This window comes from Trypanosoma cruzi, genomic scaffold (genome assembly GCF_000209065.1).
Source record: "Trypanosoma cruzi strain CL Brener 1047053516719 genomic scaffold, whole genome shotgun sequence".
Lineage (NCBI taxonomy): Eukaryota > Euglenozoa > Kinetoplastea > Trypanosomatida > Trypanosomatidae > Trypanosoma > Trypanosoma cruzi.
The window spans coordinates 51235-77030 of NW_001849409.1; the positions used below are offsets into that span (position 1 = coordinate 51235).

A 25796-nucleotide genomic window follows, 5' to 3' on the forward strand; every position below is an offset into this window, starting at 1 on the left:
CCTTTGCTTCTGTGATAATTTCGCCCGTTGCAATTCAACTTCAATTAATGCCTTCTCTTCCTGAAGGGATTTTACCAAAGATTGTGCCTCTTCAAATGCATTGCGTAGACTCTGTAGCTCATTTTGTAGAGAACTCGCCAAATAACTATTATCAGTTCTTTCTCGCTCTGCCTGCTTAAAATCTGCTGTGAGTTGACTAATAGTTAGTTCCTGCTTTCGTATTTCAGAGTTCTTTTCTTTTAATTGCTCGGCTGATGCCGCTAGCTTTGCACGCAGATCTGTTATCATTTCCTGTTGCTTAGATGCATTTTGTGAGGCATGTTCAAGATCACGACGAACTGCTTCCAACTCTATTTGAAGAAGTTTGTTTTCTTGTTCAAACTCACGCAGATCACATAAAATCTTCTCGGTTCTCCCCTTCTCTTCTATACCTAGCAATTTGATGGCCTCAATGCGTTGGTTAAGCGTAGAAATGGTGGTTTGAAGTTGTTCAATATTATCCGACAGCTTTTTATTCTGTACTTCCAAAGATCTAATTTCATCATCCTTTGAGTGGCATATCTCTTGCCATTTACTGCCAGCTTCATCCAACTTAAAGACGGTTTCATCACGTGTATATATATCATTCTGTAATGACTCAATACGAGAATGCAAAGAGGCTATCTTCTTCTCAGTTACGGCAGCAGTGGACTCTAGCCTTGCAGAACGCTCTTTTTCACGTTGTAATTGTTTCAATATATCATCGCGACTGTTTGCCAGTGCTTCAGATTCGCCCTTTAACTTCACAAGGGTCTCTTTTGCATCGTCTAATTCTTTTTGGAGGGCCTCGTTCTCAGCAATCCATTGTTTCTCAGCCTCACACCATTTTGCTATGGAAGCATGGGCATCACGCCGGATTTGCTCCTTTTCGCACTCGACCGATGTAACCCGTTTTTGTTCTACTGTCAATGCGGCTTGCTTTTCTGCAAGTTCCTTTTGTAATGCATGACATTTTTCCTCCAGCTTCGTTTTCTTCTTCTCGTCGTCAGTGAGCGTGATGAGCTCACGTCTTAGCTCCGCTTTGTCTTGGTCAAGTTTGGCTATGTGAGCTTGCTGTGACTTGATCTTATCTTGAAGCTCACGGGTGTAGGCCTTTTCACGCTGCAACTGGAATTCTATGTGTTTCTGACTTGCCTTTAAACCCTGACGGGCGTCGCCCTTTGCAGGGGAATCCATAGCACAAAGGATAAACAACTAACAATTCAGAAAGGAAAAAAAAAAAAAAAAAAAAAAAAAAAAGGCATTATAAAAGACAGTTGCTTTTGTAAAGCAAATCTTCCACAAATGAACATCTTAAAAAAATATTATTTTCCTCATTACTTCCTTAAAGAATATTCGCCCAGGATACCGGACGGATACTGAAATTAAATAGCTAAATAAAATGGGGCAAACAAGAAGAGGGTATTGTAAAGGCAACGGCTTCGCTACACACTCAAAGCTTGCTCCAATAATATATATATATATATATAATTCGATATCCACTCGCATGGCATGTTGGGCTCTATCCAAATTGGAGGTAATTATTAATTACAAACTGGCAGAATTTAGGATCCTCCAGCCGCAAGACCCCGCTGCAAGAAGAGGAACGAAAGTAGGTGAGTGAGAGGTCAAAAATAAATAAATAAATAAATGATTTCCTCTTACCACTATCGGTTCCCTGATTCCTTCCATCCTGGTCCACCAAAAAATCATAAAATGGGAAATAAACATACAGAAATATCTTATCGCAATACATACTAATTTAGGCAGCCAAACTTCCCTGCGGACATCATTTCCAAAAGCTCCCTACCCCCACAAATATGTGCGTAAAGAATAAGAAAAGAAATTTATTAAGCCTTTTTCACCAGAAATAACTACTCCGTTTGCTTCAATTTCCGTAAACCCTTTTTCTTCCCCGATTTCCTATGAAAGTCTAGGAAAAGGATAAACAAAGTTATATGGTATGTTAGTTGGAGAAAAGACCACTGTAAGGCAAACTGATGATCAAAAAAAGGAGCCAACGAGGCCTGCACAATACACAAGAAAAATTGAAACATTTGGATTTTAGTAAGAGTAGATTTTAAGGGATTTCTAAAACCCAAAGATGTCCATAGATAATGGGAATACATTAAAAAGTGAACGGCTGAATTCACCCATGCTCCAAAGAAAGCGGTCCCGTTACCAATGCCGTTCCTTAAAAGAAGGCCCCAGATAAACCCAATTGTGGCGTGATGATAAATGTGAAGAAATGACAGTTGTTCATTCTTTTTTCTAAAAATCATTAATACTGTATCAAACATGTCCAAGAACTTGCTACAGTAATGAACGAATATCCAAAATTCAATATTAGCGGAAAAACGACCGTTAAGATTGAATAAACCCTTTTTAAGATGTGGTGCAAGAGACATTGCCATGATAGCCGAAATAGAAATCTGAGTAACATTGTAGATAATCATTATTTTATTCGTATTTAGAGCTGCCCGGCGTTGCATCCATTTTCTTAGAATAATTACCAAAACAATATATCCAACATGGACCCCAATAAGAACACTCCAAGAAACAAAGATGTTAAGACTCGGATAAAAACAGAGTGAATTCTTCAAGTAACACTCCGTTGCATCCAAATAGACCTCCATTACCCCCTTTATTTTCGTGTTGCTAAAAAAAAAGGCGTAGAAAAAAAACTTAACGGCAAAACCGCATGAGAATTGCAAAATATAAGAAAAAAGATGAGAAAAATGGAAGATAAGCTTCTTTGGCCGCGCCCCCTCCCCTCCGTCTCCTTTTTTTGGGAGCGGCGCTCCCCTGATGAAAAAAACCCGCCACCCCAAGAACCCGGCCAAAAGGCCCCCTGTAGTTGCGCCCTTTCGGCGCCCCGTTACGCAAGATAATTTCGCGTCGGCCGCGGGGGCGCGAAGCGGAAGCGCGAGGCCGGTGGGTGGGTTTCCGCGCTCCTCGGCAGGGTTTTGGGGTTCTTTTCTTTCCGGCACGCGCTTTGTTTCCGCGGAGGTCGTTCGGGACGCTGTTGCGAGATGTGTCCGTCCATGAAAAAACCTTATTCCCGCGTTTTTTTTTTTTTTTTGCGACATTGCATTGGAGAGTCCGCATCGCCACTCAACTTCCCTGTTACCCACTCTGTGTGTTTGAACTGGATCTGTGAAGTCGCTGCGTACCGAGACGGAAAATGAAAATGAGAAGCGGAATCTTCTTCGCATCCGCATCACGCTGGCCTTGGCTCCTATTTTCTTTTTGTGCGATGGCGGGGTTTCTAAAAGATTTTGGGACGCGTTGTGACAATAATGGTGCTGGAAGGATCTCGAAACCTTTGTGATGCATGCAGCCATAATAGGAGGTTTAACTACTTCCCATTTTATTTATTTATTTGTATTTTAACCAACGGAAATGCTTACTGGCCATCAATCCACTTTATGGGGGGATACTTCTCTATTTATCTTTGATGGTACTCGTCGCATCAATGTTGACCTTCTTTTTTAGGAGCTTGTGAAAAGAATGATCGTGGAAGAGCTGGCTAACTTAATTAATGTATGTATATCCTGATAAATGAAGGCATTCTTTATGATACTTTCTACCGTATGAATCTTTTGGGAAGAACGCGACTTTGTAGGGGCAGGGAACCGATGGTGGCCAGATAATATTTTTTTTTATTTTTTTACAGACACAGCCTCTTTTGATTCCCACCACGCGGCGGGGTCTTGTGGCTGGAGAACCCCAAAGTCCGCCACTTCGTAAGTAATAATATTCCAAATTCTAACTGAGGACAAAGGACCATGCTAGCGGTCCACAGAATTCTATATATATATATTGAATGAAAAGAAAACATTGAAGCAATTAACTAACGAACCTTTTTTCCTAACTTGTTTGGTTTTCATAGATTATTTCAGGATCCGGCCAGTTGACCGGAAGATTATTCTCATTTTTTTTGCGTGCCCTCTTTCCATCTCGAGGCCATTTTTGGTAAGAACACACTTCTCCCACACGGCATCCAGGCGAATGCTGTCATGGGAAGGGTGCCGCATTTATAAGGTACTTTGCGTCAATTCTATTCCACTCTCTCGTGGGCCTGCCTCCTGGGCAATGAGGGGTGGTTTGGTGGCCTCACTCTTTCCTATTAATAGAAGTGCAGCAAAAAGGAGCACGGACCTCTCATTTTGGTATTGGAAACGTCGGAAATCGATTTTGCGTTCGCACTGAAGCGTGTCTTGTCAATTTATGCACATACACTTCAGGAAATTTTATTGGAAACCCATGAAAAGGAGGGAGCCCACCCAACCCATACACATTCTCTCCATGGCTTATTTATTTCTTTATTTTTTTTGTGGGCCTCTCTTACCGACATTTGGTGCTTGAATTAATTGAAGGAAGGTGTTCAAATGTATCTTTTGCTTTTGGACAGCCACCGTTTCTTTGGATTTTTCACCTTACTGCAGGGTCCAGTGATTCTGCAGACCCCACCGAAGCGCCTCTTTTTTAAAAGTTTGCCATTTAGGCTCAGAAGCCGTGTTTTTTTTTTTTGTGTGTGTATAACCAGAAGCATTACGGTGAGATAAAAGGAGATGTTACCCTGCCTCTTCTGTTGTTTTGTCTTCAGCTTTGGGAAGAGTGTTCCAGCTCCACCGATGCGGATTCCACCGTTCTGTTGAATTGGTGCCCTTGCTTTTGTCTTTTGTGACTAACTTCTGGCCGCAATTTGGGCGAGTAGGTGGAGTGTTTCCATGGGGGCGTGAAGAATGCGTGGCAGAGCATTGACGTGCGTCACTGTCGCCAACCCCGATCCAATTGAACCGCATCTCCCTCTATTTTGTGTGGCATTTCTCTTGCCTTGCTTCCCTTCTATTTTTTTTTTCTTTTTCCTCCCCATGTTGTAGGAAGACAACAGGCTACGCAGCACGGTACTACTTGGGCGGCGAGTATGGTCACGGGATGGGCGGTGATGATGGCGGCGGCGCGGCAAGGGCCGGGTTTGCATAAGGAAACGGGCTGTTGTGGTGGCATCCCACTTTTGGGGTGGCGACTTTCCACGTATGCGCTCTACCTCGTTTTGCTGCTGCTTCTTCTCCCGCAGAGCGGAGTTGGGCAGGCCGCATGCCCCGAAATTGAAGTAAAAGTTTTAACCCTCAATGTGACGGATCTCCCAATTCCCACATACCTTTCGGAATCACTTTACCACGGATTTGTTGCGGCATTATGGTCGCGCAATTACATTGTTGGGGATAATGTACGTGTGACCCTCATCAATAAATTGACCACGATGGCTGAATCCGGTAAGGCCGTTGAAGAGGCTTTTCAGGCTAATCCTAGCATTTTTATTCTTGCTAATGCCATTGGTGATGCGACTTTGGAGTACTATCTGCCTGTCATTAGGAATCGAGAAATTATTTCATTTGCCCCATTTACCGGGTCGACGGTGATACGTGGGTGGGATCCCTATCTGTACTTTGTGCGTGCTGATCCATTGGCCGAGCTTTTTGCACTGATCCGCTACGCCTTGACTTTTCTGCGGGTGCGTCGGCTGGGCTTCATGTATCTAGAGGATGTTTCTTTCGGTGATGAGGAGTACGAAGCAACGAAAAACGTGATGACGCGCTTTGGCTACAATTTGAGCGGTGTCTTCGCTGTGAAGAGCTCCTTGGCTCATGAGGCCGAAAACTCAGTGTTCGACGCTGCGTGGGAAGCGTTTGCGAATACTCGGCCGCAGGCTGTGATTGTGTTTGGCGCGCCGGTAAAAGACACCGCGAAATTCGTTCAGAGGATGCTGACGGACAATCGCACCGCTGGCGCGTACCTGCTTGCTCCCTCGGCGGTGCAGGACGTTGCTGTCGAAACGTGGCGTTCTGCTGTGAAGGACGACATTAAGTTTGTGTCTGGGCAGGTGATCACGACGGTGACGAACCCGCTGGCGGACGACACACGGTACGCCGCCATCCGGCGCTTTCAGGATGTGATGCGGAGCTACATGGAGAAATTTTTGCCGGAAAGCAGTGGTCTTCGCAAGAACTTCCCCGACAATGCTATTGCGGGCGAAATGATGGTTGCAGGGTGGATAGCGGGCGAGATACTTTCACAGACCTTAAGTAGTCGTGAATGGGCAAAGAACCGTGACGCGTACTTGGCTTCTCTGTACAACCAACGCCGTTATATGGTCGACAACCTTGTGATTGGCGACTACGGAGGCAGTTGCCAAGGGGTGGCTGAGTCAGAGGGCGCCATGTGTTACTGCAACCAAGGTGGCCGGACCGTGTACATGAAAGAGTTTGTGGATGGCCACCGTGCCGACCCGCTGGTTGACGGAACAATCTCATTCCGGACATGGGAGTGCAACCCCTCGGAAGCAGTGATTGTTCCTCCTTTGAATGGGTTTGCCATTGCAATGCGGGATAATCCCCTTGCCATTTTTGCACTTCGAGCTTTTGGGGTGGGTGCGAAAGCTGCGGTGAATAACAACAGTCTTATTAGGCGTTTTGCGTTCACAGTGAATTTCGTGAATTCTACTGTGGATGGGGCCGCCGCTGCGCTTGTGTCGGAACTGAAGGTGAAATTGGTTGATGTTGTTGCTGGCGTGGTGACGAAAGGGATGCTGGAAGTGGAGGATGTGGCGTTCATCGACCCTATTTACCTTCAGCCGCGCATTGGTAGGTTCAGGAAAAACGTGATCCGCCTGTTGCCGACACTGGAGCAGCAGTTCTTTGTGATTGCGGAGTACCTCGGGAAAAAGAGTGACGGTTTGGCGCACGCTGTGATTCGCAGCGACGATGGAGCCACGATGGCGAAGGTGCTGCGGCTGTCGCTGGAGACGTTTGGCGGTTCGCTGCTGTCCACTAAGCAGCTGGCTGGCGGCGACGTGCTGGTGGACCACCTGCCGGAGGAAGGCGACGTGCTTGTGGTGGGCATTTCTGCCGAAGATGTTGGTGCGATCGCGCAGCACGTGGTGTCACACGACGGTGTGCGCGTGTTTGTCATTTTTTTAGAGTTTTCCATGCTGTACCCCGAATTTGTTGCTGCGTTCCGTGACGGTGCGGGTGCCGACCGTGTTGTGTTTGCGACGAACCTGCCGCACTGGAACGACGACAAAACGACGTCGGTGACCGCCCAGAAGTTTAACGCTGCTGTGCCGGACGTCAATAAACGGACGCCGCTGGCAATGATGGGCTTCACCACCGGGCTGCTGCTGGCCGTCCGCTCGCGCATGGAGAAGGTGAGTGCTGAGCCGTTTGAAAACTTCTTTTTTTCCAACGTTGCCGTCAGAGTGGATGACATGCTGTACGGACCCTTCATTGATGGCAATGCATGCCCTGTTACTCAGAGCGGTGCTGGGTGCGGCAGGAACTACGGTGCGACGCAAATTTCTGTGTGGCCGCTTGCCCGTGCGTTGGACCCCGCTGTGCCGGTGCTGTCCCCTGCCGTGACGCCGTCGATGGAGTACCGGATGCCCGTTGCGAGTGGACTGACGGCGCGGCAGCTGACCGGCACTATCGTCGGCAGCGTTGTTGCTGCCCTGCTGCTTATTGCCTTGATTCTGTTGCTGCTGCACTTCTGCCGCGACTCGCGTGACAACGCGAACGCACCGAAGGAGCGGAGAGACCCCGTGACGCTTGTGTTCACTGACATCGAGAGCAGCACTGCGCTGTGGGCTGCGTGCCCCGAGGCGATGCCCGACGCCTTGGCAACGCACCACCGGCTGATCCGCTCGCTGATAGCGAAGTACCGCTGCTACGAGGTGAAGACGATTGGCGACTCGTTCATGATTGCGTGCAAGAGTGCGTTCGCCGCCGTGCAGCTTGTGCGGGAGCTGCAGCAGGTGTTCCTGCAACACGACTGGGGGACGAGCGTGATCGACGACGCGTACCACAGGTTCGAGGAGGACCGTGCCGAGGAGGACGAGGAGTACGTGCCGCCGACCGCGCGCCTGGACGATGCTGTGTACCGGCAGTACTGGGACGGCCTTCGCGTGCGTGTCGGAGTGCACACCGGGCTGTGCGAGATTCGGCACGACGAGGTGACGAAGGGGTACGACTACTACGGTGCGACGTCGAACATGGCCGCGCGCACGGAGAGCGTTGGGAACGGCGGGCAGGTGCTGCTGACGCGTGCGGCGTACTTTGCGCTGAGCACGGCTGAGCGTGAGCAAGTGGAGGTGACTGCGCTTGGCGGTGTGGCGCTTCGCGGCGTGCCGAAGCCGGTGGAGATGTACCAGCTGGACGCCGTGCCTGGGCGCACCTTCGCCGCGCTGCGTCTTGATCGTGATGTACCTGATCTTGACGATGGCAGTGATTTCGAAAGTAGTGAAGATGCTTCTATGTACAGCGCACGGACCGGCACCGCTCAAGCCGTCGTGTCTGTGTTAACAGTGACATATGGCACCTTGGCAGCCCCGCAGCGGCTGAAGGCGCTGATGCCTCTTTGCGAGCGTTGGAACGTTCGGTTACCGCGGAGGCCGAGCCTTGTGCAGGATGAGGAGTACTGCCGTCTGGTGATTGCTCGACTGGCCGTAAAGATCAGCAACGTGATGGAACGGAAGGCTCAGTTGGGTATGGACCAAAATATGTCGTTCACGCTGAGTGCAACCGCTCCTGGTGCGCATGATACCGCCTCTGGTACGTGGGGGAGGAGGGGTGGGGAGCAGGTTCATGCTAGGCGCTTCAGGGAGGCGGCGCCGCAAAGTAATTCTGTCGAGGTGCATAATTTTGCTGCGGACGAACCGCAGTTTTTGACGGATGATTCGGTTGTTACTGTCCGTGCTCGTCGCTTCAGGTAACTTGGGGAATGTGTGTTGCCGTTTACTCTGCGTTATGTCTTTGTTTTACCGCTGCAGATGGTGGTAGGTGCCCATTGGCTCCGCACACGCGACCTGCTCAAATGTATTGGATGTGCTTCTTAGTGGAGATGTAAGAGGATTTTACGAGAATTTTTTTGACGTCGCTCTTTTTTTTTTTTCTTAAAGCTGCCTCAGCAAATGCTTTGGTAATTCACCTTGTCGTTTCTACTTTCTTTTTGCCGTGAATCCATTTGCGCAGGTTTGCGGGAAGGAACACGGCCGATGTGAATGCCTTGCACGATTAGGCGAATTGGGCATATTTTTCTTTTCCATTCTCTCTCTTAGCTGTCGGCCAAGTGCTTGATAGGGGGAACGGGAGTCTTCATAGTCTTTTTGCTTGCGTCTTTGGGAAGCATGGCTTTGGCGCCCTCTGCGGCCTCCCAGTGGATTGGCATTGGGCTGCGTTTGGCAGAACGTATATTCCTGCACATTGGCAATGGGACCTTTCCTACCTTCATCACAGTTGGAGCTTCGTAGGATTGTAGGGTTGTGTCAAACACGGTGCTGAAGGGCGTGTGCAGTGTCGATGCCACAGGTGCGGGCAATGCCATGACACGACGTGTCCCGTCAGCCCGCATCTGTACCGTCTCGTGCCTCTACAGCGCCGTCTTTGGAGGACACACTCCTATAACTCGTCTGGTGTGCACTGCGCCTTCTTACCCGCTGCTCCTTCTACCGGGCACGGTGGGAAATTTGCAATGGAGACGACGCGGCTTTTACGGCGCCCGAGCCACTAAGCTGCCCCCACGTTGGGAGGTTGCACCCACCATCACTCGGCTGCAGGGCGGGGTGAGTGAGTGGCATTTTCTGCCCATGAAGTTTCCCAGCCTGCGGTGCGGGAGGCGGCTGCTGAGTTGGGACCGAAGCCGCTGGTGAAAAAGGGTGGCGGGCATTCAAATAGAGGTGGGCGGCGGTTGCCGCGGCATGCACTGGAAAGCAGCACTTCATCACACAAGCTTTTTTGCTTGGACCTCAGGCGGGCTGGCCGACTGTCCAACCGCATGGGCGCAGCTGAGAGCGGGGGGCGGAGGCTCTGCCCTCTCGGAGGCCGGAACCCGGTTGACGACGTCGGATCAAAAATGCCTCTGCGGGGGGAGGGGCGCCTGGACAAGACACCTGCGCGACACGTGTGGGAGATGCTCCGGGTGCGGGTGAAGACAGGCTGGAGGGTTGCTGCGTCTCCAATGCGACCACGTTTGTGTGTAGGGTGTTTTGTGCGTGGAAACACCGTGAGGGATGGCTGACTGGTCGACAAGTGAGGGCTACTTTCACGATTATTGGGGTCGGCGTCGCAATCACGCGAAGGATTCCCCCTGACTTCTTGGCTGCGTGGACGGCAGCTATTGGGAGGAGGTGCTTGTCAGCCGGTAGTTTTTCTCTTTCTTGCGCGCTTCTTTGGCGGGCTTGTGCTTGCACAAGTGGTGCCATTTCTATTCTCTATGCCGGTGCATCGTGTGCTTTGAATGGGGACCTGGCGGAGAGAAGTTTCCTGGCAAGTCTCCTGCCATGAGTGTCTTGCCTGGGCAGCGCTTTACTCTCACGGGCTGCTCACAAATGTGCAAAGGGTTTATGGCGTCTTTTTTTTTTTGCTTGGCCCCAGGCGGATGCCTTTCTTTCTGCGCGGGTGCTGGGGTGCTGTTTGCATTCCATTTCCGGGCGGGGCGGAGGCTGCTGCGTGGATGGGTGCGGGGCTCCATTGAAACTCGTGACGAGGGCGGAGGCACGGGGCGTACGCCATGCATTGACTGCCCTGCTATAAGCCCTTACTTGGATACTGGGGCTTTAGGCAGGTAGCACCTCACAGCTGGAGAGTATGGGTCCACCTTGAGGGGCAGATGCGTGTTTGTTGAGCCGCGGCGTATTTTATGTGTCAGGTCGTGGCTTCTGACTGGTGCGGCACAGAATCACACCAGCAGCATACGGTGTGTGGGTTGCCGGACAACAATGCGGAGTGACTGCACACATTGTGTTTGCACATGAGCACGCCTGCGCACGATCCGTGGCGGCTGACGCCGTTGTCTGCGTGTGTGTGCGTGGCTGGAGGCTTGAACGGTTGTGGGGGATATTGGCTGCAAGGCCGACGATGTGACTCACTGTGGATGGTGGCAGTGCTCGCTTCTCTTCCCTGACGCCTTCCGCATTTCCCTGTTTTCTCTTGGCATGTCTGTTCTTCTCTCTTTACTTCTCGGAGATGCACACGAAGAAGGAAATTGGGACCGGGCGCGAATTGCTACTGCGCACTCTAATGGCTCCGGAAGGACCAACAGCACACACACGCACACGCACAGCCGTCGCCGTGTGGCCGGATCCAGCGGAATGAGGATGGAAGGAAGAGAGGGTGAGCACAGCGACGACCCAGCATGCTCCGGCATGTGTTCAATTCCGCGGTGCTGCTCCCCCCCGTCGTGTTGGTGAGATCCTTGCGTGGAGCTGCGCGCGCTGAGAGAATTACTTCAAGGAATCCCGTTGATCTATTCGCAGGGACGACACGGATATCTTCAAAGTGGGAATGAGTGATGGAGGCTGGCGGAACAATTGGCTCGTTCCATCTTTCCAGCCTCGTGAAACTGAACGGTGATGCATTTGCCACTGCCGAGGCGCAGTGCAAGAAGGACGATGCCAAAGGCCGTACGGGGATTGCGTCAAATCACCTAAAGGATATTGCTGCTGCACCGGGTATTTTGAAGACGAATGTGAATATTTTTTGCGGATAGCCTTTGGTGGAAAAAAACTACGTATGGCTTACTTACGCCGAAGGACATTATACGATCAACGACACTTGTGGTTTGCCACGAGACCTGCGTGCTAGTTGGGAAATAAAGCACTGCAGCGAATCCTCCAAATGCTGATACAAATGACTCTGGACTTTTTCTGGCAAAGGGAACTGACGTTGAAGAATGTGGCGAGAATAAAATCAAACGGAACGAGACCCATGCAGTGAACCCTACATTGTATGGGACTAGCAAATCTTTGACGGAGGCAGTTTCTGGTAGAGGATCCGGCACTGTGTTGCAGGACGGTATGCTTGCGTTTCCTGTCCAGGCTACGGACAAGGATGGAAGGAGCATTTTAATGGCTATACGTCTTCTCCCGTCGGAAAATCAGTGGAAGCTTTTAAGGAAATTGTTCGGCAATGACTGCAGGGATCCATCGATTGTGGAGTGGGAATGTGAAAAAGTGCTTTTAATGGGTTCTTGTGGCGGAGGCTAAAATGATGTTTACAGGTTCACTGAGACGGGGGCAAATTGTTATGGACCCCTCCACCCAATTACCCGTGTGTGGGGCAACTTGTTCGAAAGGGTTGTGGCGTTCGGAGCGGGTTGATCACCGCGACCATTGTGGACAAGAAGGTGGTCCTTTCCACCACGCCCGTGTAATTGGAAGACGCAAGGAAGCAGGGAGAAGAAGGAGGGGTAGATGGTCGGCTTCATCTTCGGGTGACTGAAGGTGTGCGTGTTTATGACGTTGGGTGGATACCCGATGAAGGGCACAACGCCACCGCCAGTTTCTTGTAAAACAGCGCGGAGGAGTTGATTTTACTGTACGAGAGCGCGACGAAGAGTGAGGGCTCGCACGGTCTTATAGCTCTGCGTCTGACGGAGTGGCTGCAGCGGATGAGGGAAGTGGTGAGGAGATGGAAAGAATTGGACGGCATCATAGAGAAGCGCGCTCCCCCTCCACCGAAGACTCGCCGAATTTAACGAGAGAGCGTCGGGTTTATAATTCGCCTTTTGAACCCGCTGACGGGCTCGTTGGCTTTTTGTCTGGTAACTTCTCTGAGAACACATGGGGGGATGAGTACTTCTGCGTGAACGCCACTGTCCATTGGCCAGCGGAAAAAAGGAGAAGGGTTCTCGATAGACTGACGTTCAAAGGGTCCGGAGCAGGTGCAGAGTGGCCTGTTGGCAAAATGGGGCAGACTGTGCCTTAATACTTTGCGAACAACAAGTTCGCGCTTCTGGCGAAGGTGTCCATCCATGAGGAGCAGCAGTCCCATCCCTTTGGTGGTTGTGAGGAGGGACGATGCACAGGGCACGGCCCTCCCTATTCTGTCGTACACCCATAACAAGAAGTGGAGCCCTGTGTTTGACAACAATAGGGCTGCGGATTCCCCCAAGAAAAAATGAAAACCAAAAATAACGTATCAAGTGGCGCTTATTCTGGATTTCAATACGGCAAACGTGTCCGTCGATGGGGAGGAAATAATTGAAGAGAATTTCAACGATGAGTTGTTCAATTCGCACAGGGTCTTGCACTTTTACATTGACGGGGACGGCAAGGACCGAAGCGCGGAGGGCAGCCACGTGACGGTGACTGACGTCTTGCTGTACAACCGCATAATTTATTCTGTTGATCTCAAGAAACTAAAAGAGACAACTGGCGCTACACCTCAGCCTGCTGCGGAGTTGACAACCACCGAGCCGAAGACTCTTCCAGTGAGGAGCGAGGTGGCTTCGGATTCACGCGACGCGACGTCTGCTACTGTCAGCGGCAGGGAACATGCTGCTGGGGATAACACGGATGGAGTGAATGGGCGCAACGCAAATGGACACAATACCCGCGCCCCAGAAAATAGCTTTGCAGGCAGTGGTCTGGTTGCTAAGGATGGCGCGAACGGATTGAGTGAACGCAATGCCTCTGGACACGAAAACCCCATTACAAAAGGTCACCACTCAGTATCCGAGAGCGGCGGGAGTTCAGACGACCGCCTTGCCCTGCTCAAGGACGCGAAATTGATCCTGCATGATTTACGTGGTGACAGCACTGCGCGTGTGTGCGTGTCTCGGCTGTTGATACCTTTACTACTGGGACTGTGTGGAGCTGTGGCAGTATCGTGAGCCAAAGAGTGTGGAATTGAGACTCTTCACGGAGAGCAGTTACTGCTTTTTTGCGGGGTTTTTAATGTTTTTTTTTTTTTTTTTGGCTGTTGCTTTTGGTGTTTTGTTCGAATAATGCGTTTTTTTTTACTTTTGTTTTTCGGGAGTCCTGCAGAACTTTTATTTTTATTATTTTTTTATTTTTGCAAATTACTGCGGACTTCTTTTTGTCCGTACCGTGTCGACTGTCACTTTGTGTCTTCTTGCCCTGTTTCTCATCGCTGTTTGCTGTGCTGCTGACATGCCCTCATATCTTTTTCTTTTTTTCTACTAGAGGCATCGATAGTCTGCGACGACGATTGTTTGTATTCCTTTTTGTGATGGGACGAGGGCGACTGGGCATCCTGCCGCTGCCTGCTGAGAGCACTCGGAATTGAGCGGATGATGTGCGCTGTGCCTTTCTGTGAGTGTGGGACGCCACCCACCACAACCTGCTTTGGGTCGCAATGCCAATCCGTCGGGCCAAGGGAAGTAAAGAACTGCGGTATATAATTGGATGCGTCCCGTCCCTCTCGTTGCGGTTGTGTGTGTTTGCTGTGCGCATGGCACTTACTTGCAGAGCAATGTGGATAGCGTTGCTGCTACGTGTGCCTTCGTGCATGTATTCTGTGGCGGACTTTGTTTCCCGCATGGCACCGCTCTTGTGTGTGGGCGAGTGGAGGGAGCAGGGAGGTGCGAGAAACTGAGGGAGGGTGGCTGCCAACCCCGCCCGTACATTGGGGTCTTCCACACAATTCTCTCCTCCCGGAAGCCTCTTGCAGCACTCATACCGTGGAGAGGGAGAGGATGGGAGTGTGTGCTCCAACCACAAGGAGAACGTGATGCGGTTCATGGCGGCGGGACTGATCGGCGGATTTGTGGTTGGACGTCACACTCGTCGTAAGAGGTGCCGGTGCGTAGCGGTTCCGATGGCGGAGCGTTTGAGTGTTTTGTTTCGCGGTGGCGCGCTGAGCTGCGGCACGAATGCGCGGAGATGGTTGGTGGGAGAACAGAAGAAAGTGCGAATGCGTCCGTCGTCGGGGGATGCGTGCGTGAAAGTAAGGACGGTGTGCGTGCCGCTTTGGATGGCCGCAGCCGTTGGGGGGTTTGATCTCCGTCGTTTCCGCTGGTGAGGCTGTTGTTGCTGCTGGTGGGCAACGCGTATGCTGCTGTTGGGTCGCTGAACATTGTCGTCGCCGGCAACACATTTATTGACGCGCTGCTCAGCCCGGAGGGTGTGTTTCCACCGCACACGAAAATCTCGATCAGCGGGAACTGCTTTACGGTCACGAGGCTGATCCCTTGGCCGGGTTTGGGCCTTACAAGGCCGTCGTGTGTCGCGATGAATGGACTGGTGATCACGAACGACTCCGCGGTGGTGATCAGTGGAAATGTTTTTCAGAGCGTGACGGCATCTTCAAGCGCCATTTACTTTGTCGGATCTTCGCTGAGGATGTCGTGGCACTCCGTTTTTGCGGTGATGGGCAACACGTTTCAAGTGGCTGGCGCTAACAGTACTTTGATATGTCTTGAGGGGTCTATGCATTCTTCGTCACTGAGTGTACTGAACAATTCTGCCGTGGTGATCCGAGGCAGCGTTGTTTCGAGGCCGGTGAAGTACTTCATGCACATTTTGTCGGCCTTACATGTGGAGTCTCTTTCAGCGTTTGTGTTTCACGGCAACGACATGCGGGAAAGCTCGGTTGTGTTTTATTCAAATTTTGCTTCCTGTATTTACTACAACTCCTGGCTGCAGTTGAGCGGCAACCTTTGCCGCGTGCTCCCAGTGGTTGCTTTTGCTGTTTTTAACCCTACTGTGAATCTCCGCGACTCCACGGTGTCTGTTTCCGGCAACCGATTCATGTCCAGCACGGACACGCCAACATTGATAAAGGTACCCAAAAGTTCCCGCGATATCACAAACGGAGAGATTGTGGCTGCGTGCAACACTGTGAACGGCGAGGAGGCGTACTACAGCATTCCGTCCGTGTACAATGCCACCATCCTGACCTGCAGCGACCCATGCACTCTCGCGGCTTCGTGCTTCCCTGCGTACACGACGACGGCCTCGAGTGATGGCTGTGCCTGCACCTGTGCGGAGGGCGGCCACGGCGATGCGTGCCTGCCCGTCGCTGTCCCCGAGCCGCCGAGCACCGACGGCGCCGACTTGTGCGTGCGTGATGTGCGTGTGGAGGTGGAGGTGAACGCCGGTTTCGGGAGGTCAGTGTTGTGCTACGTTGGTGTGATCTTTGCGGCGGACGTCGTGGTGGACGTGGAGTCGATGTCAGGGAGCGTGCGCAACGTGACGCTGGCGAACTGCACGTTTGTGAGCGGAGCGAGCCTGTACGTTTTGGGGTGGCTGTCCGACCCGACTGCTGGCGAGCGCGTCGATGTGTTGATCAGCGGGCTTGAGTCGCGTTCTGGCGGCGGCGTGCTGGTGGCGAACCGATTTCCGCCGGACTCGCGCGTCACTGTGGTGGACTCGGCGCTGATCGCAGAGGCGCTTGTTGCGTACCGCGGCGCCTACGACCTTGGCGACGTCTCCGCGTGCCTCGTGGTGCACAACGTGAATCTGACTGGGAGTGTGCTGACCATTGCGCGCACGCATGTGGCGGCGGTGTTCCGCGACGCTGTTGGCGTGTTGGTGCTTGGCGGCGTGGCGCTGTCGTCGCGCGGAGCGCTGTACGTGGATGGGCTGTCGGTGCAGACGGCGCTGGGGCTGTGCGTGTCGGTGGAGGGCGGCGTTGCGGCGAGTGGCGGCTCCGTGGTGGCGTTTGTTGACAGCGACTTCCTGCTGTGCAAGCACGCGGTGTCTGTGCGTGGGGCGGTGAGCGTGTCGGGCTCCGCTGTGGCGTTTGTACGGAACGACTTTGCGTCGACGGAGGACTACGCGGTGGCGTTTTATTCGACGGTGAGCCTGGCCGGTGGGTCGATGCTGCTGGCGAAGGGCAACGTGCACGACGGTGTCTCGAGGGAGATGCTCTACGCCACTGGCGCCGTGACCGCTGCAGGGAGCACGCTGAGCTTTGTGCGCAACCGAGCGCTGCTGCCGCGGATGCTGTCGGTAAACCTGTCGCTTGCGGCTGGGGCGCATTTGAGGGTTGCGTGTAACGACGCTGGTGGGCGAGCCCTGTCGACGGCGGAGGAGTACGCAGCAGCTGGTTTTGGCGACGCTGGGAGCATCGAAGTTGTTGGGTGCGACGCCTGCGACAGGGACACGCACTGCTACGCGCCCGGGACTGCGTCGGCGAGCATTACGAACGGTGTGTGCGTGTGCGGGTGCGGCAGCGGCGGGTATGGCGAGGCGTGTGTGCCTGTGGGAGCTCCCGCACTGCCGCCTGCTGTGGGCACTGCGTCGAGTGTGTTTCTCCGCGAGGGCGTGACGGTGCGGTCGGTGTTCGTTGTGCCTGCCGGCGTGAGCGAGGTGACGCTGCGCCACGTTGTGCTGGACGGCGTGAGTCCGGTGCTCTACGTGCCGTGGATGGCGCGAGACGGCGTGCGGATCGTTGTGCAGAATGTGTCGCTGCTGAACGGTGCCGTGCTGTACGTGATGGGCGGTGGAGCATTGCGCGGTGCGGGTGCGGCGGGGAGTGACGAGAGCGGGCCGGTGGAGCTGTCGGTGTGCGATGTGGAGGCGCTGAACGGTGCGCTTGTGCTGACCGGCACGTTTCCCGCGGGGTCCGTGCTGACGGTGACGGACTCCCTGCTGGTTGCCACGAGGTCGACGCCGCTTGTGTATCTTCCCGGCTCGCGGTCCTCGCCGTACGCACCGTTGCTGGTGCTGTCGAGCCTGCGGCTCGTGTGGTCCGTGCTGGTTGTGTCTGGCGTGGCCCTCGTGACCGTGATGACTGGTGGGCGGACGGTGGTGGTGGACGGCGCCGTGCTGGAGCTTGTCGGTGGCGGTGTCGCGCTGGACGCGGCTGTGTTCGGTGGCGACGTTGCGTTGTACGCGGGTGCGCGCGTGGTTGCGTCGGGGGGCGCTGTGCTGCGCGTGTCGGGGAGCCAGGTGTACGCCGCGCATGGATTGGTGTTCGAAAGCGGTGTGATGGCTAACGCGTCCGCCGTCGTAGTGAACGACAACGCCGGTGCGCTGACCGATGGCGCGCTGCTGGTGCTGCGGGGGTCGGCGTCGTTTGCGTCCGGGTCGTGGCTGTCGGTGCGCGGCAACAGCATCAGCGGCAGGCTCCTGTCGCTGCCGTCGTACCCGCGCCGTGCGGAACTTGTGCAGAGCACATTGACGCTCCACGGGAACGCCGGCAGTGGGCCCGTCGTGATGGACGGTAGCGTTGCGCTTGGGGGCGCCGGCCGAAGGTTCGTCGTGGGGTGCCTGACGCTCAACGGGCAGGCGCTGCAGCCGATGGACTACAGGTCCGCCGGCATAATCGGGGAATTCCGTCCTGTGGCGTGTGGCGTGTGCGACGCCGACGTGCGCTGCTTTGCAGCTGCGACGAGGGCGATGTCGGGGTCGTGCCGCTGCCGCTGTGCTGAGGGCGGGTACGGGCGCGACTGCCTGCCGGTGTACCTGCCGCGCGTGGACGGGTGCAACCGCACGCCTGGCATGCCGCTGCTGGGCCACACGGCGACGCTGACGGAGACGCGCAGCGTGACGCCGACGTGGACACCGAGCCTCAGCACAACGCACTACGGTCCGACGCAGTACTGGACGACGGAGACGCTGCAGGTGACGGAGACGGTGGTGCTGTCGCCCACGCGGACCCCGACAGCGTCGGTGAGCAGCACGCTGTGGTGGAGCGACGTGGCGTGCCCGACGCTCGCCGTGACGACGACGGCGGCTGGTGGGAGCCTGACGCAGAACGACATTCGCGGCGGTGGGAGCGCCGTCCCGACACTGCTGATGGTGGCGCTGCCGCCGCCGTTTTGATGGGCACGCGATCCGCAGCTTGGCACGCACCTGAGCTTCGTGCCGGTGTCGACGGCGCAGCCGAGCGGGTTTTGCGGTCCGTGGGGAGCGATGCTGAGCAACGCGACGAATCCGTCCACCGTCCTGGAGCTGGCTGTGCCCGTGCACCGCGGTTACTCCATTGCTGCCGACGAGACGATAGTCATTCGCTGCGACGCTGTGGCGGTGTCCGGCGGCTGCAAGGGTGTGCTGCTTGGGTCCTTCACGATCAGGTCTGACACGCTGCCCGCCGCTGCCAGCACCCTCTCGGCGATCACCGGCGTCGTTGCGGGTGCGGCGGCTGTTGCCGTGGTGGTGACCGGCGGGCTGGGCTCCATACTGGAGATGCAGGCGCTCGGCGTGTTTGCGAGGATGCCATGCGCCTCGGCGCAGGAGCGTGCGAGCACCGTTGCGCTGCCGTACTTCCTGTCGGTGTTTGCTGCCCTTGACCCGCTGTGGATGGTGGTGGGCAACGCGCTGCTCGCCGCTGTGTTCGGGTGCGTGCACTACGGTGTGACGGCCACCTTCCAGCGGTGGCGCGGCGTGGACGCGGCGAGTGCGTGGGCGGCGATGCGCTTCCCGAGCCTGACGTACGTCGTGGCGCACGCGATGCACCTCGGCATCTTTTTAGTCTCCGTGCTTGCAATTGCGATGCCCGACGCCCGCGTGCAGCACCGCGTGATTGGTGTCGTTGGCGTGCTGTACGGTGTGGCGTTCCCTGCTGGCGTTTGCTACTTGATTGCTCGCCACACGGGCGCGAGTTTTACGAGGTACTGGCAGTTTTCGAGGAAGCCGCTGCACGAGCGCCTGCTGTACCCCGTCGGGTATTGGTATCCCGCGGTGCAGCAGCGGATGTACGGCGGCATGCTGACGAACATGAGGGGCAGCCACGTGTACTGGTGCGTGTTCCAGCTGTCGGTGCTGTGTGTGGTGGGCCTGATTGCGGCTGTGCACCAGCCCGTGGGAGGCTGCCACGTTCAGTACTTCTGCGTGGCGGCTGTGCTGGTTGCGGGTGCGGGCGTGGTTGCCTTCACGAACATGATGCGCTCGGCCTTCCTGACGGTGATGCACGCGGCGAGCTTTGTGCTCCTTGCGGCGCTGTGTCTGGTGAGCGCGGCCAACCATCTTGCGCCGAGCGACGGCGGAGCGAGGGCGTACGTGGCGATCGTGCTGCTGCTGACGACTGTGCTGCTTGCGGCCACTGTGTACAGCGTCGTTGTGTGGTACGCGGAGGACCGCCACTGGCAGGAGCTGCGCGAGCCGCGGCGTGGAGGGCAGGAGGCGCTGCTGCGCGATGACGAGGAGAGCGACGAAGAGACGCAGAAGCCCCACGAATTGACGTCATCGTCGTACGCCATAGGCACCACCGTTGCGTCGTCGTACCGACCACCAGCACAGCTGCAGCTCATGGCCGGTGACACCCGCTCAGACGCCCTGAGCCTACTGGACCGTGCATCCAGTGCGAGCTGCAGCATTAATTATGCTCTTCTGGACAGGTGAAGATGCTCCGCTTGACGAAAAATTTAGCGCAGTTTCTGCTGGAGTTGGAAGGTGTCTGCCCAAACAGTACCTCCACGTGGCGAGAATGTACGAGGCTCCTCATGGTTGCGGTATAAGGTGGATGCTTTTGGCAATGTGTTTACTTCTTCATTATTATTATTATTTATTGGAAGCTTGGTTGATTAATTTGTTGTTTTTATTTTTATCCATTTTGGCAAAAACGGATTATCGAGTTATCACGCTAGCCTAGGGAGGCTGTGTCACGGGTGTGTGTTGCCCGCCCTCCGCTGCAGCGCCCTCTCCGGATCTCGGGGTTATTATTCAGATTTTTACTCAGTAATGAGGACGTGTTGTCCGACAGTAGCTGTTGTGCGTTTCATAGAATTTATTTGAGAAAACATTAGGGGTAAAAAAACGATAACGCCCTTTTGTGGCTTTCAATAAATAAATTTAGGACGTGTGCGTTGCTGGTCGGTGAGGGAGGGCGTGGGGCCGCTGCTTCTGCGCAGAACATCCACCAATCGAACTCTGCAACGGCATTTTTGCTGTTTTTTTTTTGTGCATTGTTTCTATTTCTTGTCCATATGCCTGCAATGCCTCTCCGCTGTCCCACGATGACTGTGTGGGAGGGCATGCCTGTCGCTTTTTGTACTTCTGATGTTGTGTAGAAGGAACGAGAGGAAGAACGAAGAATTATGTGGAATGATGTATTACCTTGCGTATATGTTGATGTATTTCTGTGGGGTATTTCATTATTTACTCCCTCATTTTTCCTTTTCTTTTTACGTTGCTCCACACGTGTCTCAGTGTTTGCTTTAGTACGGCCACACACGGGTAGTTTGTGTCGCGGATATATATATATATATATATATATATTTTGATGTCATTTCCAGTTAGACACTGACGTAGGCACTTTTTTTAGGCACCCACTCTCCACAGCATGCTACCTGATATTTTGGAACCATTCCAGGTGTAACGCAGGCACCGCCGCCGTGGCACGCATGGGAATTAAGATGGAACGCGGAACAGAGAAAGATATTGCGCTGCACTTGTGTCTGCTGCATTAGTTCTGTCGTGGTGGCTTCAATGTGGAAGAAGAGGGATCAACATTGCACGATTCCGTGGCTTAGAGCTATTATACCTTATTATTATTTTTAGTATGATCTCTGGTTTCCACCCGTGTCTGCCCCGATTGCTTTCCGTTGAGTGGAGCTGCGCCATGGCCATCCTTTTTTTTTTTGTTGTTTGCGGGAGGAAAAACACATTGCGAGTGAACAAACCACACGTCATGCATGCGGCGTTCAGAGAGGTACGTATTTGAGGTGGAGTGCACATATGTGGATGTCACGTGAGACGGAACGGGGGTTGACTGCCCAACCGTAACTCCTTTTCTGGAGAGTGTGCTCTTCTTTTTTTTTTTGTTGCCCTTTTATCTCAAGGCACAGCGGGATTGGGCAGCACCGTCCCCCGAAAGGTAATGCACACGTACACACTCTCATGCCACTGTCGCCCTCGAAGTCGGGTGCAGAACCCAAATCCCTGCTGCTTTTTGCATTGACGCAATTATTTGTTTATTGATTGACGGACGCCATTCTGTCCGGCGTGCCACTTTGATTGGATTGTGTGGGACTGCTCGCCAACGCCATCGGAGAAAGCAGGCCGACCTTTTCACGTATTTAATTCCATCTTGCGCGCAGGTATTTTCTTTACATGTTCTGTTGGGCACTCAGACAGCGAGGTGTCCGGAAATATGCGTGCGTGGAATTCTTCCTGCCATGTGAACTGCGGGCAACACCGAGGGGCTGCCACTTTTACTCCGCAGAGTTGTTGTGTCTCTTTGCGGGGTTGGCAGGGAGATTCCATGCAGCCTGCTACTGCTGGTTTGTCCCCAAATGTTGTCACTCCATGCGAATAATGTGCTTCAGCGAGTGAGGGTGTTGATTGTGTTTGTGTGCACTCTGATTCTGTTTGCTACTTTTTGCGGGCACGCAAAAAATGATGGGTGGTAAAATGGAGCGGGGCGATGCATGGCTGCGTCTCGCCCATTGTTCGGTGCACGATGGTGTGGTGCACATTGTGGTGCTTCCTCTGCGATGTGACTGCGGTCTCCTGTGCGGCAATGGTGGCGGGTGGAGGGGAGTGCTGAGTTGCATTGGGACGGTGGGATTGTGTTTTCCTTTTATTCTTTTTACTTCCCTCTGCAAAGGTGCACACTCATTACTAGTGTTAGTGATAGGGAAAACAGACAGACAACGTGAATAAAATAAAATAAAATAGAAAAAGAATATAATGTGGCGGTGTTGTTTCGGCCGATTGCACGTTGTGTTGCTGCGGAGGCGGTGGGCCTTGACTGTTTTGCCGACAGACGTTGCAGTGCGACTGCATGGCGCACCGACAGCCCCGCGGTGCGAGTGCCACGCCCAACGCCATTGGGACTGCGGGACTAAACAGCTGCGAGTGTCCTTTGGAGCCGGCGGCACCTGCTGGCCGCAGTTGGGCGGTGCGAGTGGGATGCTTCACTGCACGGGTGTTGTGATGGCGCCTCGAAGCGGCATCCCCGGCGATGGTTCTGACGCTGCAGCTCGCAGAGGGGTGGAGGAAACGAGGCAACCAAAGTGGACTCTTGACAGTTGGCTGGATAAAGTGCTGCTGGAGGGAAAGGAACGCATTACCAACATGTGGCTGGGTGATTTTCTTCGGAATTATTTTGACGGCAGGGGCGTTGAGGAATTCAATGAGAACGTCTACATGAAGGAGTTTTTAATTAGCCCCGATGAGTTCATCCAAGACGAAGTGTTATTGAGGACAATAGAGGCATCGCCGCCATATCAAGAGCTGAGAAAAAGAGCGTGAGGAGTTTTACGTGCTATCGAGGGCTTCACATAAGCTTTTACACGAAGGTATTATCACTCTCAGGCATTGGAGGGACTTTGAAAGAAAGGATACGGTCACTCCTCTTGCAAGGGCACGGATAAACACAGCCTACTCTCATGTACTGAGAGGAGAGAGGCGGGAGGCAAAAGAAAGGGAAAGGCGAGAACTACAAGAACTGGGAATTGACGTTTCCACTGGGATTAATTATGCGGTGTTTAAAGGAAGGGTTCACGTGGATGAAATGAAGCTGAATGACTTTCTTACGATGGAATTGGACGGCAGGGGCGCTTTGGACGCCAATCGGGATGTCTTACTGAAGGAGTTTTTCAAGAACCCCAAGAAGTATATTTGCGATGCGGGAGTATTGAACGAAATGCAGGCATCTGATCGTTACAAGAGGATGAAGAGGACTGTACAGGATGGAATGGATATGGAAAAGGATGTACGCAAGCTTCACAAAAATGGTGTGGACACTCTACTGAATTGGTTGGTGGCTTCTGCGGAGGTAAAGGCAAGTGTTCATGGAGTCACTAAAAGGTTTTTGGATGCAGCCGCCGAGGAGGCGAGGAACCCAAAGAAGTCGAGCGCACCGAGGTACCTGGAGGGATGCTACGAGTCTGTGTACAATGCGAGGTGGCATCATGTCATGGAAGTCCCTGGCGGCGAGGGGACGGTAATGGAAGTGAGGGAGGGGGAACCACCGCAGCCATGGACGTACAGGGCAGTTGGCGAATCCCTCGAAAAGAATGACGGTGTGCAGCAATCCGGTGAAGCACCTCCCAGTCTGATGGTGCTCACCTCGGACAAGGGATGGCCGTACACATGGAAATGGAAGGAGAATAAATCCACTCGTGACTGCCATGTGAACTGTGAGGTGGAGCGAGTGTGGCAGATCGCCAAGGGCGATCTCACCGAATGGTTCAGCATTCACGGTGAGGCCGACTTTGAGCCTAAGCAGCGTCTGTTGATTGGGACGCCCGGGATCGGGAAGTCGATGAATGCCGGCTCGTACCTCCTCTACCAGCTGCTGCACTGCGATGCCAAGAAACTCCAAGTGGTTGCGTACAGTTTTGGTGGAAGCACGATGTACGTGTTTGACAAGACTATCAAGGCGGTGACAAGATACGTGGGTGGTGAAGCATCCCAGGAATTTTTGTGTGAATTGTGGCAGCGTGGGATGAATGGGTATGTTATTTACGATGTGACAGAGAAAGGAAAGCCAGCGTGTTGTTTTGCGCCTACTTCTCAATGGGGCATGATTGTGGTGGCATCGCCAAACGTGCGCAACTATGATAACTGGGAGACGCAAGTAAGAGCCGAGCGAATCATCATGAATTGCCCCGACGAGATGGATGTGAAGGCGATGTGTGCATGGATGAAGCGTGACGAGACTGCAGAGAAACAGGCGGAATGCTGGAAAGAGGTCAAAGAACGCATGTATCTTTTGGGACCGATTCCACGTCACATCTTTGATGCGAATGAGTTCATTGCACACTCTGCTGCCATTGAGGATGCCTTGGATGGGATCAAGTCCCGGGATGGTGAAAAGCACTTTACACATCGGGGAGTGAGACTGTGGTATTCTGAGAATCCGTCTCAAAAGCTCGTGAGGGTTGTCCGAGGAAGAGGAGAAGTCGGTGCTGAGGTATTTCTCAACGCACCGATATCTGTTTGCCTCGGGCGTCGAATACCGCACCATTTTGGGAAACGTGATGAGTGAGAAAGTTATTTTTCTTTTCTGTTGCTAGTATTGGGGGTGAGGAGTACTCTTTCGTCTGAATGTATGGGAATTTTTGGCTTGCGCGCGTTTATGTTTGGGGGAGTTTTTCAGTGCATTATTAGAGGACGTTAAGGAGCTGGGGCCACCAGCACGTCGTGGAGGACAGTACTCGGTGCTGAAGGCGAACCCTGAAGGGCACCGCACCGAGTTATATGTGGAGTGGTTGCAATGGAATACCATACAAATACTAATATAAAGCATCGGCTGCTGCGCATACCGGCGGGTGCAAGCTTTCCGCTGGTGGACGGCTTTTTTTCTTTGTGGAGTCAAATCCAATGACGCTGATTGGGCTGCGGATGGCTACGGCGGGTGGGCAACACACCACCGTCAGCACTGTGAGGCAGTTCACTGAGTGCCTGGCGGCACATTTTAATGGTTGGGAGGAATTATCCCAAGACATGTTGTGGGAGATTATTTATGTGCAGCAGGCAGACAGCACGCCGATGAATGACTGGCAGAGATGTGATGTCGTCAATTCCAATAGTGTGAGCCCCGCTGAAAACCGAGAGATTGCGGCGTTCTGGGAGGAAGAGGTGCGCCAGTACATAGCAGCAGTATCATCCAGAGAATTTAGAAGAGACGAAGCACTCCGAAGTGTGTAAGAACCGTCGAAGTAGGAAAAAATAATTGGGGAAAGGGGCAATTTTGTTTTCTGGTAAAAAAATATTGTGGGAGTTATATATTTTTTGATGATTTTGTGTGCATACGGTGCAGGTGCACCAGCACCAGGTGACAGTGTTACAAAAAGATGTCAAAAATGACCAACGCTATCGAACATAACAGTGACAGAATAAAATTAGGGAGGGAGTGGGGTTGTTTGGTTTCTGGTGAGAAACATTGGGTGATTTCTATATAGTATGTTAGTTGTGTGTGTGCACACGAGGCATAATCGGAGAATTGCCTCGGTATGAGGGAATCATTGTGGCTGGCGGTGTCGCAGTACCACTGCATTTTCCATTTTCTTCTGTTGTGTTCTAAGGCCCATCACTAACAGAGGCGTCTTAAAGGGATGGAGGGCGAATAAGTTCTATTGGG

The 25796-nt window shown here is 53.3% G+C and overlaps 3 protein-coding genes and 3 pseudogenes across 3 annotated transcripts, besides 13 other annotated features; 4 read left to right on the forward strand and 2 right to left on the reverse strand.

Moving 5' to 3' along the window:
- Positions 1-1215, reverse strand: Tc00.1047053506717.4 (hypothetical protein, conserved; the record flags this gene model as incomplete). The annotated part of the gene is made up of 1 exon (XM_813873.1): positions 1-1215. A coding segment is annotated over one exon (1215 nt), but the record flags the coding sequence as incomplete, so codon positions are not given.
- Positions 1-3109: a sequence feature (heterozygous, Esmeraldo-like haplotype).
- Positions 1246-1278: a microsatellite.
- Positions 1479-1824: a mobile genetic element.
- Positions 1486-1511: a sequence feature (AT_rich).
- Positions 1651-1670: a microsatellite.
- Tc00.1047053506717.10 (elongation of very long chain fatty acids protein, putative) lies at positions 1893-3362 on the reverse strand (the record flags this gene model as incomplete). The annotated part of the gene is made up of 1 exon (XM_813868.1): positions 1893-3362. The coding sequence occupies one exon, from the start codon at positions 3360-3362 to the stop codon at positions 1893-1895; it is 1470 nt and encodes a 489-aa protein (XP_818961.1).
- Positions 3110-4551: a sequence feature (haploid, Esmeraldo-like haplotype).
- Positions 3512-3948: a mobile genetic element.
- Positions 3668-3691: a sequence feature (AT_rich).
- Positions 4552-11073: a sequence feature (areas not merged during assembly with more than two copies in the genome that could not be assigned to a particular haplotype).
- On the forward strand, positions 4949-8791 carry Tc00.1047053506717.20 (receptor-type adenylate cyclase, putative; the record flags this gene model as incomplete). The annotated part of the gene is made up of 1 exon (XM_813869.1): positions 4949-8791. The coding sequence occupies one exon, from the start codon at positions 4949-4951 to the stop codon at positions 8789-8791; it is 3843 nt and encodes a 1280-aa protein (XP_818962.1).
- Positions 11074-15163: a sequence feature (areas merged during assembly that could not be assigned to a particular haplotype. This can correspond to areas where the two haplotypes were merged or to regions with more than two copies in the genome that were merged during assembly.).
- Tc00.1047053506717.25 lies at positions 11212-13689 on the forward strand (annotated as a pseudogene).
- Positions 13847-13873: a sequence feature (AT_rich).
- Positions 15050-20107, forward strand: Tc00.1047053506717.30 (annotated as a pseudogene).
- Positions 15164-25796: part of a sequence feature (areas not merged during assembly with more than two copies in the genome that could not be assigned to a particular haplotype) that runs on past the window's edge.
- Positions 20958-20983: a microsatellite.
- Positions 22397-25363, forward strand: Tc00.1047053506717.60 (annotated as a pseudogene).